Consider the following 19,273-nt stretch of genomic DNA (forward strand, 5'->3'; position numbering starts at 1 on the left):
GCTTTACCTACTTTTTCTGAATGTTCACTGTAATGTGTTGGCAAAAGATAAAATAGATGCATGCTACAGCATGAAGTTAGTTATCAAGTGCTGTTTCAGTTTTGCATTAAAATCAATAGCCAAAGTTAAGCTGCTTTGTTATTATTCTTTATTTGAATTATTTTACAGATCAAGGTATCAGGAAAGATGAGCAAGCAGTTTTACTTTGGGTGTTTAGGGACTGATATGCTGTACTTGGTTTGTGATCTCAAATATAAGTTTCTCCCCATCTCATGTCGTTGTAATCTGTTTTAAAGCTGATAATGAAAAAGGTATCTGGTATCTTAACTGTGGTTAAATCTTTTCTATGAAGACAAACAACCTGTGAAGAGACATGTATGTAGAATATGATCAGTAGCCTTCACTGTGGGAGAAGAGGCAGTGTGGTTGCTACCTACTAGAACCATGTGAATGAAATCCTTATTGTAATGCAGGGTTGTCAGTCCTTCCTGCCTGGGCCACAAACCAGAATCTGAAGTGACTGAAAATGTGCATGTTCAGATGGAGAACAGTGTGGTAAATTACAAAAAGGAGGTGACAAATAGTATGATGAATTTGCTGGTCCCTTCCTAGCAGAAATTTGGTGCCTGTTTGGAAAGCAGGAACTCCCCTCTCCTTCTTATTCTTTGCTCTCCCCATGCCCCCCACCCCAGTGAAACAGCAATCTGTTTTGTGCAATTTGATATTAAAATCAACTTGCATAAATTATTACATTTCTTCACTTGAAGTAATTTTCTGTGCTTTAACAAGTTTTTCTTAAAATACCTTTCTGATTTGTTCCACGGAGGTGTTGATCTGCTTGGATGAGAGGATTTTTTTTACTTAGTTCTACATTCTCCAAACCTTATCCTTGTTATTGTACATAAGGTATAAATACTTATGTAAGTGAAGTATTTCTTGTTGGAAATTTTTTTTTTTACTTTACTCTTCTTGTTTGTATAGCTTATATTCTTGAGGGGGCCTTATTTCCCTAAATACTAAAAAGGTCTTATTTCTCTTAGTTGTTTTAATTGAAAAATAAATGTTGATCTTTTTATTTTTATATATACATATAAGAAATGTATTATACAAAGTGATATTTTTAAAAAATGTTCTAAGACTTTTAATTACGATGATGTTAAACAGTTGTTAGAGTAAAAGCCTGTCATTTGGAGCACCTTGTTATATTCAAGAGATTTCAGAAAGAAAGACCATAACAATGTACCACTAGAGAGAGCATTTGTGTAGGTTAATGTGCCAATAATTGTCTTCACAGATGACCACTCTCTTCAAGGGATGGCTGGATCCAGCAAACAGATTTTACAAGGTAGGATGGGAACAAGTTAATTTTATTAGGATCTGCTTGCCTGTTACTGTTTGTCACACATCTGTTTTAGGGTGCCTCTGGGTAAATGCTACATTTTTCTTAGAGAAGTTGTTTTATTAACTCCTCTTTCATTTGTAAACAGAGCAATGTCATATGATGTGCATAGCTAAGCCTTGAGACATACATTTAAGTCAAAATGTAAAGCATTGTCAACTCAGTTTAAAAGGGAAATTGGAAAAACTGGGGTTCAGCTTCTGTTACTGATGCTAAAAGATCAAATAAAGATCTAGAAAAGAGTGGTTGAAAGCAGGAACCTAAGGAGCCTAATTGCAGCATATGCTCTAGAAAATGAAAAACAGTGTTATTAGGATAGAATCTGCATTTGAAAAATGCAGATTGATCTAATTGTTAAGGGGTTACCTGAGCTTAAAAGTTGCATTTCATCAAGCTCTTGCAGTTGGTTTAGACTAGGTGGTAAATGCTTGAAGGAGTTGCAGTCTGTTATCTCCTGAGCATCAATGTAAATACATTACTGGTAATTTAGATGTCAGTTTTGAGTACTGATTAATTGTTTTAGGTGTTCAAAAGTTAGAGGGAGAAAATTATGTAATGTAAGAGGTAGTTATTATTTGGCATACCCTAATATGCATACTATTTTCTCTTATTGATTGATATTTCTGGCTTGTTTGTTTGCAGTCCTTGAAAAAGAACATTGTCAGCCTCTTCCAGAATTTCTATGTGCTATGCATGTGTGTTTCAATACTTCTTCAGCAGAAGAAAGTCAGCTGTTTCAGGAAAGGCACATTTTAAGAAGACTCAATTTAATATAATTTTATTTAAATTTTTCATTGTTGTGGTGGATTGGCTCTGGCTAGCCTTTGAGCACCCAGCAGCTGCTTGCTCAACTCCTGCCATAGGAGAGGGAAGAGACTTAAAAGAGAGAACTAATTTTGGATTGAGATAAAGGCAATTTAGTTAGTGAAGGGGGAAAAAAAAAGGGAAAATGAAGCAAAACCCAACCCCCCCCCCCAAACTACACTCCCACAAGTGATGCAAAAAACTGCCCCTCAATTTTGCTGCTGAGTGTGGTGTGACATGGTATGGAACATCCCTCTGGTCAGTTAGGGTCAGCTGCCCAGGCTGTGTAGCCTCCCAGCTGCATACTTGCTATGGGGACAGTGAGAAAGAGGCCTTGATGTTGTTCAAGAGCTGTTTGCAGCAGCTAAAATGTTGGTTTGTTATCAGTCACTTTTAGTCGGAACACAGCATCACACAGGCTGCTGTGAACTCCATCCCAGCCAGACCCCTGTGCAAATACACACTGGGAAAAATCACTAAAGAGCTGAGTGATACTTGTGTGTTGTTTTTGTGAGGTGGGACTATCCGAGTCTGGACAATTGTATTGAAAAAAAGCTGTTTCTGAGTGACTATTCCTGACATTGCCAGCAGAGAGCTCCAGAGGCTAAATTGTAGCTAGTGGCAAAGAGCTTGTTTCTTTAGCTTTGAAGGTAGTATTATTATTCTTCAAAATAACTGTGAAGCTGTTCATGTTTGCAGTATTCTCAAAACCTTTTATCTTGGATTTCTTTGCCAGAGAACTTCTACAAGATATTTCTGATAGAGCAGTAGCATCTTTCAAAGTCTTGTAGAGCTGTTTCTCTTAACAGTCGTTTTTTATGTAGTACTTTTCAGTGTCTGTAGGTGTCAGGGAACATGAGTTTCTTCACAGTAATATGGGTGGGTATAGAAAGAAAAAAAATTTGCAGCATCTTTTAATTACTGCAGAAGTTGATAGCCATGCCATGAAATGCCCTTTACTGCTAAGTACAGAAAATAATGTAAATTTTTCAAATAGTGTATATTCTACAAATATGTTGAAATTCTGTGATCACCCTTTTGTGTTTGACCAGAAATTGACCCCAAATTGAATAAGCATACATCATGCTACCTAGTTATTGCAACTCTGCTCCATAAACTTTGAAACACTCCATTGGCTTTAAGAATACCAAGTTGTAATGATATCAATTAATCTTTTATAGGTGTATTTCTACACATTGTTGCAGACACGCTTGGAAGTATTGGTGTAATCATATCTGCTATACTGATGCAAAACTATGGTCTAATGATAGCAGATCCTATTTGTTCAATGCTGATAGCACTACTTATAGGTGTAAGGTAAGCATTGATATCACTATTTGATACTATTTTTGATACTAGTTACAGAACGAATTGCAGCTCAGATTAAAAGGTTTGTTTCTTATGTTAATGATTTACAACATTTGGTTTTCCTCCAAGAGTGATATATTACCTCTGCTGTTTACAGCCATTCTATCTTTCCTTTCTGTACAGCTACAGTTTTGGCCTTAAATCTGCATATTTTACCCCTGTTTGCATAATACTACAAAAATGTCTTTCAGGTTCAAACTGTAGAAGGATTCCTCTCTGTATTTAGTGCACGCTTATGTAAACCAATGTACTCCAGTAAATGGAGCAGAATGGCTTCAGGGCAGCAGAGTTGAGCCTGCTGGCACAGGATATGCCCTTGTCCTTGACAAATCAAGGCTGGTAATTTTTATTTTTTTGTCCAGTGAGAACTGTCTTTTAGTTTGCACTTTTATTCTCAAATGTCCGTATTCCTTTTAAGATCTGATGGAAATACTTCAAGAAGCTCTGGGCTTTCCCAACTGTTGCTTACCAAAGTCTCTATAAATGGGAAGCTGTTTGGATTATACTGGACAAGCAAATGTGTCATTCAGTGATGCTGTTATTGAGGTGTTTCTGGCAGTAGTTTCAATAGGGCAGAGTGCCACAATTCCAGTTACAACCTAATAAATGAACAACTTTGTCTCTTCAGCAGTGGTGAATGTCACCTGATTAACTGCAGCTACTTATGCTTCTCCCATATATGGCATGTTTGAACCATATGCATGGCAGCATTCACAGAATTGTTGATGTGAATCTCCCTATGTATCAGAACAGGGCAACATGCCTCAGACACTTAAAAGCCCACAGAAATTTCTGTGCTAGAGATCACCATTAAATTACTAGTTTAATATAAACAGTATTTTTACTTAAATCTCCTGTTATTTCATAAAGAACAAATTATTACCAACTAATTCTAGTTCTGAAATCTCAAAAAAAGGGAAATAAAATGTCCAGATTACCAAGGGGCAAGAAACTATTGCTGAAGTAATAGCTGAGTAAAGGTTTCCATGCCATTTGCATTTTAAGGGTCTGTCTTTGTGTGCAGCAAAGTACACGTGCAATGCTGATAAGAAAATACCGTGTGAATGAGAATTGGTTTTGTCTTCCATTCATATGGAAGTTGGAAAAATACTGTCTTCCATAATGTAGCTTTCATAGTAAAGCTGGTTTTAGGTATTCTAGCACAACTAAGAGGAATGTCTGGGGTCCATATTCTATGATGAAAATCCTGGAGAAATTCGTCTGGATGTGTCTTTTGATCTGCAACTCCTTAGGCTGACCTTAGCCTGAAACATTATTTGTTGGTACATGATGCTGTAAATGACTACAAGAATCATTATGCTGAGTGTGGTCAGCTGCATCATGGACAGCAGAAGCAAGCCTGCATTTTTTGCAGACTGGCAGAGCTGTGGAACAAACACTAATTGTAGGGTTTGTGTTTTAATTTCTTTAAGAAGTCCAACAGACTTAACTACTCACGGCTTTGCTTGAAATGCACTTGAGCGAGATGACAAACAAGATGCCAGGCAGTTTCAAATGGATGTTCCTTGAGAGCTTGAGTCACCTTTTCTATTGTTTGAATTTAGTAACCTTCATTTACACTAATGGGCGTAAAAGTATTATTTGTTCTGCCTTATTCTTCACTTTGCTGTGTGTGTGAAATGCTCATTCAGAATCAATGCAAAAGGTGTTTCAGAGTTTCTCATGAGGTTATCTTCTGTAGTGGTAATGCAAGGAGCTAACTGACTACTGAGATATATAGTAGTTTTGTCCTTAACCTTTTCAAGTCACCTAAATCTAACGTTAGGAAAAGAAATCAGAAAGACTTTAGACTGATAGTGGCAAGAGCTATGTCTAGTTTTGTTTTGTTTTTTTTTATTTCCTGTTTACTTGAGAGGGTGCTTGTGGGTTTGGAGTGGGGAGAAGGTAGATGTTTAATATCTAGTGTAGGGGGATTCCTGGTCACTTACATGGACCTATTTGCAATCTTGGTAAATAACTTCTTTGGGGAATTTGTCCTTTGGGGAGTTTGACCATTTGTCCTTAACTGATTGTCTGCTGTTCCAGAGCAATATTTTTCAGTCTTCTATGTGTAGAGTAGCCCACTTAATGTTCCTTTTGCTACTTAAACCAACCTAATGTAGAGTGGCATAAAAGTATATGTGTGCATCAACAAGTGGACCCGTGCGTGTATATTTAAGAATCATAGAATGGCTTGGGTTGGAAGGGACCTTTAAAGATCATCTAGTTCTAACCTTCCTTCATGGAATTTTAGATTCTACTAGATCAGGTTGCTCAAAGCCCCATGCAACCTGGCATTTAACAGTTCCAATGATGAAGCATCTATAAGGTCCGTGGGCAACCTCTGCCACTGTCCTTACCTCCCTCACTGTGAAGAATTTCTTCCTAATATTTAATCTGTATCAACCGCCTTTCATTTTGAAGGTGTTACCCCTTGTCTTATCCCAACATGGCCTTTTAAAAAGTCCCTCTTCCAGCCTTCCTTTAGGCCCCATTCAGGTACGGATGTGTCACGGTTTAACACTGGTCCAGCAATTAAACCGAGCAACAGATGCTCTCTATTAATCTCTCTCTCCTCCCTGATAAGAAAGGAGAGAGAATAAGGGAGAGAGACTGATGGGTTGGAAACTAAACTACACGACTTTAATGAAACAGTAATGATAAATAGGAAAAACTACTAAATATATACAAATATACAGGAAAATGGATACCACATTCCTCCCCCCTTTCCCCCAGTAGCTCTCACATCACCACCGAGGCTGCAGGGCAGCCCTGGGAAAGTCCAGGCTGGACTCCTGGAGTTGGCAGCAGTTGGGAGCTGGAGGCAGGAACACACAGATATGGGCTGGCACGGATCAGGACCACAGGCAGAGGAACGGACAGGATCCTTCCAGGATGCCGGGTGAAGGAAGGGAAGCAGGAAATGCAGGAAGGGCAGGCAGCCATAAGCTGGAAGCAGCAAATCAAATGGCTTGGCCCTCGTGATCCCTCAAATTTATACTGAGGATGATGTATATTGGATGGAATACTCTGGTCAATTCTGGCATCTATCTTGTCCATTCCTCCCCAAAGGAGGGATGCAGGTGGGACCTCTTTATCCTCCTGGAGGGTAAAATGTTTTCCTCAGAGCTGAGCAGTGTCCTTGGCTCTGCACACCAGTCTCTAGCAGTAACTATAAACATCGAGTGTTATCAGTCCCAGAAGCAGACACTGTCTGAGAAACTTGCTGTTAATTTCAGCAAGTGCAACTACTTACAGGAGACTTAGCTGAAAGCAAAAGTACAAGACAGAAAATCACCTTTTTCCTGTCCCAGACCAGGACAGGATGGGGGGGGGGGGTCTATACGGTGTCTCCGGAGCCTTCTCTTCTCCAGGCTGAACTACCCCAACTTTCTCAGGTTGTCTTCCAGGGGGAGCTTCTTCTCTCTGACCATCTTTACAGCCATCCTCCAGACTCACTCTAATAAATCCATGTTCTTCTTGTACTAGGGTCTCCAGAACTGGACACAATACTCCAGGTGGGGTCTCATGAGCAGAGTAGAATCACCTCCCTTGGCTGCTGGCCTCTCTTCTTTTGATACAACCCAGGATACAGTTGGCTTTCTGGGTAGCAAGGGCACATTGCTCGCTCATGCTGAGCTTCTTATCAACCAACACCCCAAGTCCTTTTCCTGGGGCCTGTTCTCAACCTGTTCTCTGCCCAGCCTGCCATTGTGCTTGGTATTGCCCTGGGACCTTGCACACAAAATGTTAAATTCAATTTTAATTACCTGCTTAGACTTCTGATTCTACATTAAATGTAATAATTATTAATTGATGACCTAGAGCAGGCAATAATACTCTCCTTACTGTTGTTAATGTTACCTAACAGATCTTACTGGGAGGAAAAACATGTGAATCTTCTTCTATGTCTTTGAGTACTCTGAATTTTAAAGTAAAGAGTTTGAAATGTCAAGATCTATATGGCAATGCTTTTGTTCTTGGCTGTCAACTTGTTATTGGTGCGGGAGACTTCTTTTCTAGGGGAGTGTCTTTTATGTGTGTCTATCTTTGAGCTCTTGTGCTGGCCTTTTCTCTCTTGCTCTCGAAGGCCAAATTCCCCTATTGGATTAATACTTTCCTGTAGTACAGGGCTGTTTCTATCATCAGGAAGGTTTCCTGTGAAACAGCTGTGAATATTACAGATGGCTTCGTGAGTGTGAATCTAAGGTCATGCTGGGAGGGTGGTCAGATTTGGCATTTCTTCTGTTCTTAGATAAACAGGATATGCTGTTCTGAGTGCTACAGTGTAGAAACCCCGCACTTGTATGTGAAAATGAAGTATACATTGTATCACCAACTTGAAGCTTTTATATTCTGTAAGATACAAGTAGTACAAAGTAACCTAGAAAAGTAATTAGATTAAAATGGAAGAATACAGACGTTGAATTTGGTGCCCATTACTGGATTTGGGATAGCATTTATGAAATCACATGGTATTTTGCTCTGCCTTTCTTAAAATAACCAATTCATATAGCGGAATAACAAAATTACCACAAAGAACTTTCAGGTTCTCAACTCTAGCTGCTTCATTATCTGAGTATGTATTGAAATTTTCTTGAAATTGGCAATGATTCTCAATTATTTTGCCTCAAATTTTACAAAAATAACTACTTTGCATTTCAATTTCATAATTTTCATGATTAAACATAGATACACCAGCAATTTTGCATTAGTATCTTACATTTTGCATGTCCAAGCAAATATTTAATCAAAATGTGGATAGTGTAGTGCACTTAAATTTTTTGTGTACTTTAAGGTCATTAAGTAGGTGTTGCAATTTAAGTCAGTGCAGTAAGCTGTGTTTTGTTGAAAGTCTGATGAAGCTATTTTCATCAGATTTCCTAGATAGTTCATAGATATTAAATACAAAACATTTTAGGAATGTGTATAGAACATATTGCATAGTTATTTTGCTGGTTTACTCTAGTCTTGCCTGCTGTTAGTGAGTCTGTTTTTCAGTTTTCTGAAACAGTGGCAACACATGCCAAAAATACCTGTCTAAGATGACTAAAGAACTTAACATTGCAGCATAAAACTGTGCATCCTCTAATTTGTAATCTGTTTTGTGCAGATGCACAAAGGGTTTCAAAGTGCCTCTTCACAGAATTCAAGCAGTGCTTTTAAATTCAAGTAGTTGAGCCTTTCTCTAGACAACATCTCTAATTAGTGCAAACTGCCAACTGTTGACACAATTGCTCTGTGTTGCTCCTTCACTAAGGCTGCTCTAAGGTGGTACATTCTCTTCCTAACTCCTTGTGCAGAACATTGTGGCTGCGCAGTGGAAATCAGGTGTGGGGTTCTTCTGAGGGTGTTCTCACTGACAAATAAATATACTCTGAAGCTTGGTGGAAGCTGAAATCAGGTAGCTGTTACTAGAGTATAAAGAGGTAAGGTCAGTCACCTCTTCATGGTAGACTGTAACTGTTTCATATCACAGTAAAAGCTTGTCTTCAGTAGAAAGAGCAATATTACTAATACCTGTTACATCTCATGCAAAATCTATCTTTTTGGAGGAAGAAAAATAGTCTACACATTACTGTTCTGATATAGAGAGCCAAAGCATGAAGCCAGATATAGAAAGCTGTGTTTTCATCACTTACGTATTTTTCTGTTGAGAAGAGGGCTTGGTAGTTTGTGGTTTCTCAATTGTAGGGCTATTTTCTGTAATCTTTAAAGAAAAACCTCTGCTTCATCGATCTGTGGCCAATTTGGAAGGTTGAAGCGGGTGTGGGTGGGGGTTTGTAGCTTTTGAGTGTTCCTGGTTGCTACCACTAATATTGGGTGAATCTTTCTTTGATTAATTTCTGTACTGTGTCACACAAGTGTCAGTTTAGTTACAGAGCATAAATAGGACATGCTTCAAACAGATGAGTCTATTTTATTAGCATTTAAGTTTTGATATTTTTTATTTTGATATTTTCAAATGCTTAACTGTTCCGTAGTTGTTGAGGTAGACACTCTTCAAATTTTTTCTAGAGGTATTTTCCTCATAATTTAATATTAACAATTTCTGATAACAAATTCTCAAGTTTCTAAACCATTTTTAAGATTTAAGTGCTCATTTATTCTGTGGCCTTAGGCTTCTAAGCCTTATTCTGAAATGTTGAACCAATTTTAGTATTTCGATCAGCTATGTGAAGATAGTAATCAACCAAAAGCCACAGTTCCAGTATGAAGCAAGAAGCTTGTCTGAAACCACTATTTGAGCCACATGTTTCTGGCAAGCCACTGTAGACTAAATATGATACTAGGTTGGATAGAGCATGCAGACTGCTTATTAAGTGGTCAAAGAAATGAGGCAATTTACTTCAGTCATCTGGTGAAGTTGTTTCCATGGGTTACATCATTTTTACATAAGGTCTAGAACAGCTTGAATATGAAAAAATATGCTAGAGCCTTAGGGGAGGAAATATCTAAAGTTTGGGGTGTATGCCTCAAATGTTTGGGCCATAGCACTCACATGCTTATCATTGGTGGTGTAAGTTCTGAAATTGGTGACAATCTTGACACTGCAGATGTGTATGGGCACTGGAAAAAAAGACCAGACTTTGAAATCTGGCTGCAGCTTTTTAACCATGGTATTTGAAGAACTATAGGTGGTCTTGAGACTTACCAGTGTTTGACTTTCAACAAAATCAATCACAAGTATACTCTAGTTTCTGTAGTGCCAAGAGCACTAAATGGATTCCCTGCCATGCTTTGACTACAATGACTGTGTAAAGCATTCTTTACCCTGGAATTGTTTCCAGCCTCGCTGTCCAAGACCATGACAATGCCACAGCCTCCTTAGTTGTGCCTACAAAAACAGCCACATAAACAGGATGGGACTGGAACGAGCATGAGCATTATCTGAACGTGATGCAAGTTGATTAAGGGTCTGATACTTTCACTTTTCATTATTATCAAGCCATGCATCATAGTGGCGGGCTGGATTTGTCAGTTTCATGTCAATAGCTTTTATCTTTTGGAACACCTTTCACTTACTCTGTAACAATGCTGTGATGTGCTGCTAACTCATTTTGCACACATCAGCCACTTTTGCTGTTATGGATTTTGTAGAGGATATGTTCATGTCCCAAGTCTTGCTGCAGGGCAGTACCTCTTTCAATTCCATTGTCTTATGAGAGAGTGTGATATTTTAGATTCAAAACTTGGTAATCAGAGATGGTTGGAAAATTGTATTTGCTTACAGAGCAAAGCTTACAGAGTCCTTATGCATGAAAAAACTTTCTGCTTGGTGAAAATTCAGTATTATTTTCCTCAGTAATCTTTTTGTAAATTAAAAAAAGGGAAGTACCAGTGCAATAGTTGCTGCAGAGACAACCAGATGTATTTTGCTCTAATGACTAATAAAAAAAAAAAAAAAAAAAGGAAACCTTGGTCAAGTTCTCTAACTACATTTTCAGCCTCTTGAGTATTATATTTCCTGGTGTTATCTTCAGTCACATGAGAGGGAAATAATGTGTCTAATGCCTCCTGGTGATTAAGTAATGCTGGTTTTCAGTTACTGTTTGGAAAAAGAGCATATTTGTGGATTTTGGGTTTTTAACTAAAGGTTTTGTACTTCAGTAGTATGTGTGAAAAATTGAAAACCTAAGACATCAAGAAAACTGGATTCTATAGTTTGTCATATTGGTTTGGCTTACAGTAAAAGTCTGCCTTAAAATGGTGTCCTTTTGGATGCAGAGATGAGTGCATGGGCTTCTATGCTCAGACAGTATTTGTGATGGCATAACACATCACTGCATCTGTCTTTTGGCCTTTTCAGCTTTTCAAAAGTTAAATTTGTTGCTAACCACTGTGTCTAAGTTAGAGGAGAGAGGTGTGACCTAGGATGCAATTCAATTTTTCCCTACAGTATCAAGCCACATCCTGATTTACATCTATTTGGACTTTTAACATGTTGATGCTCCTGTTAAACATTTTTAGTTTTAGCCTTTTTGTGAATTTTGGATAAAAGGGTAACTTGTGCAACTTTTTGGCAAAAAACTTGCACAGAAGGTTTCTCTCTTAAAGCTTTGGTGTGAAGCCATTACCAAAACAGGACAGGTGAAAATTTCTAAGCTGTATTATCTGCTGTAGGAGTGGAGAGTCTTTCCCCATTCACCTTCTTGTACATGAGTTGATTTTGAACTAATGGTTCCAATATGAGCTGCTTCAGACTGCACCCTGCTGCCTGGCAAGGAAACACAGTCTTTGCTGCTTGTATACACTCTGCTGATTGGATAGACTTAACATTGAAAGCTAAATTTCTTAGGCACCAAGGTTCTCAGAATGAAGCAGGTCTTAATTTTTAATCCTCCTTCAGCTGAAGAGCTCTCTAACAGGGTATTGACTTCCTCTTTTCAATGTGCATCCTGTTCCAGAATGAATCAACAAGTTTCACTGACCAAATCCTTTTTTAGGATGATTTAGCACACCCATCCTTCTAGTCTTAGATTTCTGTAGGCTGGCTCATCAAATCTCCTACTTGCCAGTTAATTTCCATTCCTTCAGATAATGTACACCATTTTTATCATATAAATAAGTTGTGCAGATTGGACTTTTTTTTTTTTTTTTTTTTAAGATGTCTTTCAAGGATTGTTTTCACTCTTAGTGGCTCCAGTAAGAAGGCAAGCTCCTACATTCTCCATTCCTTTAGTGCTTTTCCTGGGAAAAAATGGTCAGCTTGTGTATGTGTTTTTGAAGCCTTTGGATGCATATGTTAGAGGGGCCTTGCTAAATTTATGGGGATGCAGTCTGTACTCAAAAAATCTTGTATACAGTTTGCATCCTGATTTTGTGTATTAGTCTTTCAAGGTTTTTATTAAGAAGCAAACCAGCATTTTAAATAGTGAGTTAAACTGAAATCAATTCAGCAATTGAGTCTTCTGGCAGCTTGAGCTCCCTTTGATGTAGTGCTTGTGACACGGACATTATTTAGTGAGCTGGGTCCATTGATAAGAGAACCTTTTTCCATAAACTTCTGTAATCCACTATCTGTACAATGTGACACTCCAATTAAGCTTCCTTTGGACGGATTGACAGTTTTTGCATTGCTAAATGTTTAATTGTCTTGGTGACAAGGTCCAGTTTAGTCAACTCCTGCCTGCCCCTAATTGCTTCTTCCTATTTCTGATCTCAGTAGCAGTGCTGCTTCATGAGGCCATGTGATGGAGTGCATCAGGCAGTGAATTTGGCTGGAATAACCAGTGTCTGTAAGGAGACTTTATTTTAGGGTGTTTGTTTTCCCAGGGACTCATTAGACAGGAGTTACATGCCCTCTAGCTCCCCCTAACACAAGCTAAGGGGGGCTTAGTTTAGGAGTGAGCTGAGCAGTCCATCAGACAGCACTGCTTCCATCAACAGATGGAACTCTGAAAATAGAAAGGAATGGTGTGGTCCTCCTGTTCACTATCTGCAAATCCCCAGCCAGTCTACACAGTGCATGCCACATCACTTCATGAGATTTTTAAACAAAGATGCTTCACTTTGCTGTAACAGAAAACCCAATAATTTCTTACAAATGTTTTCTGGTTGCTTTTTATCCCATGACTTCTATGTACTCCAGCTGTGATGCCAGTGCTGAACACTGAAATTAAGCACACAGCTTCTGAAAAATATCATTGCTTTTGGTCTGGAGTGTTAGATGTTGTTAATTCTCTTGAAATTCAATTGCTAATTAAGTTTCAGTATTGAGCTATAGGCACTAGTCATCCTCTTGAGAGTTTTAGAATGCTCTACTGAGCCAAACATGATGCACTACTCATTAAAGAAAAAATCACCATACTGAATACTTAAGGGTATGCATTTTTAATGGTAGCTTCAAGGTGTGGGGTTACTGTTTTCCTAAGTTTATTTTAAAAAAAAGAAAGTAATAATAATAGAGTATTAAATGTCATCTCAACTGACAGATTAAACGAGACCGTTTGGCCTGGAGGGAACCTCTAATTGCTTCCAAATGTTTATTCCTTGAACTTGGATGAGACCCTACACTTAGTTGGCCCCAAGAATGTGCTAAGTTGTCTGTTTCTGAGAAAATAACTTTGTTATAGTTGGACTGGTTCATAGTAATTTTATTTTATGATTTCCCCATTATTATATTTGTTTGTAAAAAAATATGCCTTAAGCCAAACACAAACCCCATTTCAGATGCATATTTTTATGGTTTGCTGTGAATTATTGCAATAGAAGGAGGTTTTGAGCTCTACTTATCGGCTGCTTTATCATATAACTTTCAAGAAACTTAAGAGTTCATCTCAAGTTCCATGATTAAACTATTAAATCTTTTGTGATTATCCACCAGCTGTCTTTCTGGAAAATCTGGGGGGAAGGTAAACTTACCTTTTGTAAGACCCCATAGAAATTTTGTCAATCCTTTTAATTTTTGTACCAGGTTTTCACAGCAACTTTCTCAGCTTGTGGTGAAAGAACTAAAGAAAACTTACTCAAGAGCATTAAGGGATATTACTTTGCTTTTTGTTCTGCATCTTTTGAAAATGTGGTAGGTAACTTCCTTCTTTTTCTTTCCAGTATTGTTCCACTTTTGAAAGAATCAATTGGAATTTTGATGCAACGAACTCCTCCTTCCCTGGAAAATGCCCTTCCTCAGTGCTACCAGAGGGTGAGCTCTTAGTCCATTTTTGCTTCAGATAAAGCTGCTGACTGAAGGAGCCCCAACTGTGTGTATGAGGATATTTTGTGATGTTTTCCCAGTAATCCCTGAGAAAGGTTCCTTAGATTGTACAAACGGAGGTACCAGTTTGATTCTTATCTTTCCAAAGTCCTAAATTGTATGTAGCTTCAACTCTGTTTTAAGACATGCCATGTTATTTTAAACACATAGATCCTCTCCAAGTGTTTGATGCTTCTCCTTTCCAAGTATTTGATGTGGAATCAAATCTTTTTCTGTTTTGTTCAGTTTTTGTCTACCTCAAAATCTAGTTCTTAGCAAAATTTAAGTGGACTAACATTGGAAGTGTGTTTATAAGTACATAGATTACTCCAGATTTGACCTCTCCCAGCACTCCTGTTTAACTTATCTATTACTATGTCATGAGCTGAACATTTGAACCACCTTTGCAATGTTACAAAGCACTTGTAGGAGTGCCATCTCTCCTCAGGAAGCTATGGGATTGTAATTTTCATGTGCAGGGTTTGCTAAAATTGGACAGAGGAAAAAAGAAGGGTTTTATCAGGGGAAAGCTAAGCCCTCCCAAAATATTTACAGAAATACTGATAATCCTGTTAATTGGTAGACTCTTCCAGATTATTTTATGGGAAAATTCTTGCATTTGCAAAAACTGCTGGTTCAATTGAATTCCCTCTCAAATTCAGTTACTGACAGTTCTCTCTTGGACACGACTATTTTCAGAAATGGTTTCAGTAAAATATATGCAGAACATAGATGCAGAGAGATACAAATCCATTACACATATATGCAATCTGTATGTTTTCACATTCCTTATAGTTACTGAGATACTAGTAGTAAGTGAAATATCTCAAATTGCACAGTGAACTAGAGGTAAAAGAGTGTACTGGCTTTTAAAATATTATCTGTAGAAGAACTTAGTAAAGCTAAATATTTTCTGAACTTTATTTTTTTTAATTTGCTTGTATTTGTAGGTGCAGCAGTTGCAAGGAGTTTACAGTTTACATGATCCACATTTCTGGACCCTCTGTACTGATGTTTACATAGGGACTTTGAAGTTACTAGTAGCTCCAGATGCTGATGGAAGGTGGATTCAAAGCCAAACTCACAATATTTTCACTCAGGTATGTCTCATCAGTGGAAATCACATCTAAAAGTGTAAATTGCCTCTTACGTGATCATTCGCACAAAGAAAAATGAAATGTTTCTGGTCTTGGTATCTTATTTTGGAAAGTTTCTCTGCTGCAGCTGCATTGAAAAATTTCAAAATACTAAGTAGTGTAGACAGTTGCTGTACATCTTTGAATTGGTTTTTGATACCACTCAGTGGAGATAGCAACTGTAGTTGTCTGGGGTGTATCAAATTAAGTTGAAACCCTGTGTGAGAAACCAAGAGAATAGATGAGGCTTCCCTCAAGGCAGGGCTTGTGACCACAGACTGATTCTACCTAAGTTTTTTACTGTGCTGTATTTGTCTTTCATTTCTGTCCCTCTAAGAATCCATGGGCTTTGCATATTTTGTAGTCTTTGCTATGGCGATCATTAGTTAATATGTAACCATCAATTGGCATGTTGTATCCCAACAGTGTGTTCACATCTGCTTCCCTACAGGGTCTAATTTTTAGATAATGATAGCACTTGTAGCTGATATGAAAGGTTGGAATTCTTGTGAACAACAGAAACTTCATTAGAAATTGATAGTTCTTACCTTGGGATTAACACCTTACAAACTTCAGAAAGATTGTTCTGTTGCTTCCTTATGCTTTTTAACCACCAACATGAAATTCTTTTTGGCTGCCTACTCCAGTATAGCTACAGGATGTAAATGGTTTACAGGCAGGACCTAGAGTCTACTAGAAAATTCTACCCCTGCAAGAAAATTTCATGAAGAATGAAATTGGAAAACTACTACCCCTCTTACACCTTTCAGGGCCAAAGATATCCTGGTTTTATTCTTGGCACTGGAGGACTGCAGTTGAAAAAAAAATATTATATTTTCCCATAGTGGTTTTTTTTTTTAGTAACAGGGATTTCTGTAGCTGCTAAGAAAATATTCCTTCTGATCAGGTTTATTTGATACTGTAGAAAAAATGCTTCTGTCAGCTGTTGAGTTCTTGCTTAAATGTTTTCAAACCTTTCTACAGTGGGAAGGGTCCTTGTGTGCTCACGTGAATGTTCTTTCTCATATTCCAAATGAGCCATTGGTCTGCTGCATTGGCAGCTTCTGTGTGCACGTGATGGCTTAACAAATCCCTTCTGCATCTGTCAAGCACCCCTTAAAAATTCCAGGCTGGATTTTTGATTTGTTTTTTTTTATGCATCTTGCATACTTGGTTTGTGGACACTCAGGAGAAACACCCTTGAAGCCAGTCCTACAGTGTGCTGGCTGAGTGCATGAATTCTTCTGCATTCCTTAAATTTTAAGGAATTTTTAAGTAGTCAGTCATGGGGACCCCAGTGGAACATACTTCGTTTTATGTTAAGAGACTGAGGCAAGGAGGATTTGTTATAAATATTGCAAAATCAAACTTCATTAATAAAGTTTGGTCCCTTTTGAGGTGTTCCATCACTTACAGGTCTAGATTACTGAGTAGGTAGGAATCAGTCTGCATGGGTTATTCTGTAGTCTATATAGTTTGAAGCTGAGGAATATTTTTTGGGAAAGACAATGCAGAACATTGTTGCACTGAAACTACTTTTACATTTCAAGTCTCCCTAGGACTGTACTTTTCAAGTGAGTTGTTAGCTCTTCAGTTGTTTTGTAGCTGTGCAGGTACAAAGAGCTCTGTGTCTCAGAAGGGAACTGGGAGAAAAAGTGTAATTTTTCATACCTGACCTATGTTAATAAGTGGAGGAACAGTTGGAGCAAGCAGAGATTTTTCTGCTCAGCAATACCGACCCTCATTAATCTTAACATAATAGATAGTTAATCTTGCCACTCAGCTAAAAGCAAGTTGATAATAGTTGAAGACAATCTCATCTTCAGCAGTGTTCAGCCTTCAAGATCACATTGCATAACCAATGACCATCACAACATTGTGAGGTTAAAAAAAAAATTACTGAATTATTTTTAAGTGGTTTATACTGAATGATGATAAAACCAGACAAGTCCATCTACGCTTTGTTTAATAGGATTTCTGCAAAGAGAAATGCTCTTGTGTAATTCACATGCCTCCACTGAAAGTTATGTGTCACAATGTCATGTAAATTTACTAGAGTTGTTGTTTCTTGCTAAAATCTTAGTGTATGACTGGTTCAAACGAAAAATCTCATGGTCTTATGCTTAGCTCCGTTTTAAACTGACAGGTCTTCAAGCAGCTTGGTTTTCAGGAAGTTAAACTTGTACAACAGAAAGTTAGAACTGCTTTTGTGCAGTTTTGTGTGTGCCAGTTACTTAGGATGAACTGGAAAAGATAGTGTAGCAAAGCTAATGTTAATATATAATTATATATGTGCACTTGACTGCGTGAAGAGCTGTATAATTGCCAGTCTGCCAGTGAATGATGTGCTAAATGTGGAAGATGAACTACAGAAAAGTAAGATAGAGAGGTTTTTTTCTAGGTAGCTTACTGATGTGGGCTGGTGTTCAGGACAGTTACATTGCTTTGACTTTACAGGGTTTTTTAACCTCCTTCTCTTTTCTGTAGGCAGGAGTAAGACAGCTTTACATACAGATTGATGTCGCAGCCATGTAGTGAATTTCTGAAATTGACCAAAGCTTTCTGTACTGTAATGCTACAACAACGTATTCTCAAGACAGAGGCTGCCTCCACCTGTTCTGGAACTGACTGAATAGATTTCTGTCCTTGGTCTATGGATGGAGTTCACTTCTAGGGAGTAAATACTGAATGAATGTTACAGACTCTGGGTCTTGTCTTTTTGGGCCCCATAACTTTCAAGTTTTGGGGGGTTTTTTACTTATTCAGATTGTGGTACTGGAAACCCTGTCATGTCTTCAGTGAAGCTGCTGAAACCACTGCTCATTCCCATAAAACCAGTGTTACCAACTATTGGAAATCTGTTTTGCAGATAATGTCACAATGGCTGACATGCTTCAATATAGTTGTATGTTTGTACAATTGTTTGTACTTTGCAAACTTAATGAACCAAACCATATTGGGTTTTCAAAGTGCCTTTTATATCAGGAGAGGTATTTGCCAGCATAAAAATGGAGCATCAAAGGGTTTTATTACTTTTACAAGTATCTTGTATGCAGTCACATTATTTACTAGTGAAGTATGGGGGGGGGGTACTTGCATAACTCTAGCTGTTAAACTTTCCTTACACTTGCATCATACCAGACAGAAAAATTCTAGATGTAAAAGGCAAAGAAACTTGTTATCAAGAGACTTGCTTCCAAAACAGACTATATATTTTGTTGCATATGTCTTGTGGAAAAAAAAATTAATATTTTAAGTTAAAATATTAAACTCCAATTCTTAGTCTCATCAAGCTGTTGAGAGTAGTGAGATATTACATGATGCTACTCATGCTTGTAGTCACTGAAACAACAGGAAGCTGAAGGAAGATGATAGTGATGGAAGAAACGTTTGAAGTTTTTTATCTTCCATATTATGTAGCAGAAAAAAAAATCCTTAAATTATTTGTGAAAGCTTAAATCTCCTTGATTTTCATAAGTTGTAATAATTTTTTATTGAAGTGACTGTTGAGATAACTTTTGCCTTTCCAAATACTGAAAACAGTTTTTCCTGGTGGTTATACCTGAAATGGAAATAAGGACCAGAGTTCATGCTATTTGTGATCATGCTTTTTTCAGGATGACAAGTCTGGTATTTTTTACTACCTTACTGAAGCCTTCTGTGTGTTCATGGGGGGAAAAAAAGAATTTTCAGTGCAGTAAGTTGTTTGTTTCCAGAAACATTGGTCTGTTGTATTTTTCTAGCATTTATAATCATTGTACACTCTCACATCTGGGCATTGTTTTCAAAGACAATCTGCTATACTTGATATTACAGATGATAATTCTACTATGGTGTAGTAGTTAACTTGGTAATGGAAAATTTTAAGAG

General features: G+C 37.7%; 1 protein-coding gene across 4 annotated transcripts in view; it reads left to right on the plus strand.

The window, feature by feature from the left end:
* SLC30A7 (solute carrier family 30 member 7) overlaps window positions 1-19,273 on the plus strand; it is a 28,066-nt gene extending 8,793 nt beyond the window's left edge. For all 4 annotated transcript variants that reach the window (XM_071750942.1, XM_071750943.1, XM_071750944.1 and 1 more), the window contains exons 7-11: window positions 1,295-1,345; window positions 3,385-3,520; window positions 14,126-14,216; window positions 15,218-15,367; window positions 17,891-19,273. In XM_071750942.1, the coding sequence (XP_071607043.1) occupies window positions 1,295-1,345; window positions 3,385-3,520; window positions 14,126-14,216; window positions 15,218-15,367; window positions 17,891-17,938 (476 nt within the window). In that variant the 3' untranslated portion in view covers window positions 17,939-19,273. The remainder of the gene's footprint in view (window positions 1-1,294; window positions 1,346-3,384; window positions 3,521-14,125; window positions 14,217-15,217; window positions 15,368-17,890) is intronic.

The sequence above is a fragment of the Heliangelus exortis genome, chromosome 8 (assembly GCF_036169615.1).
Source record: "Heliangelus exortis chromosome 8, bHelExo1.hap1, whole genome shotgun sequence".
Classification (NCBI taxonomy): Eukaryota; Metazoa; Chordata; class Aves; order Apodiformes; family Trochilidae; genus Heliangelus; species Heliangelus exortis.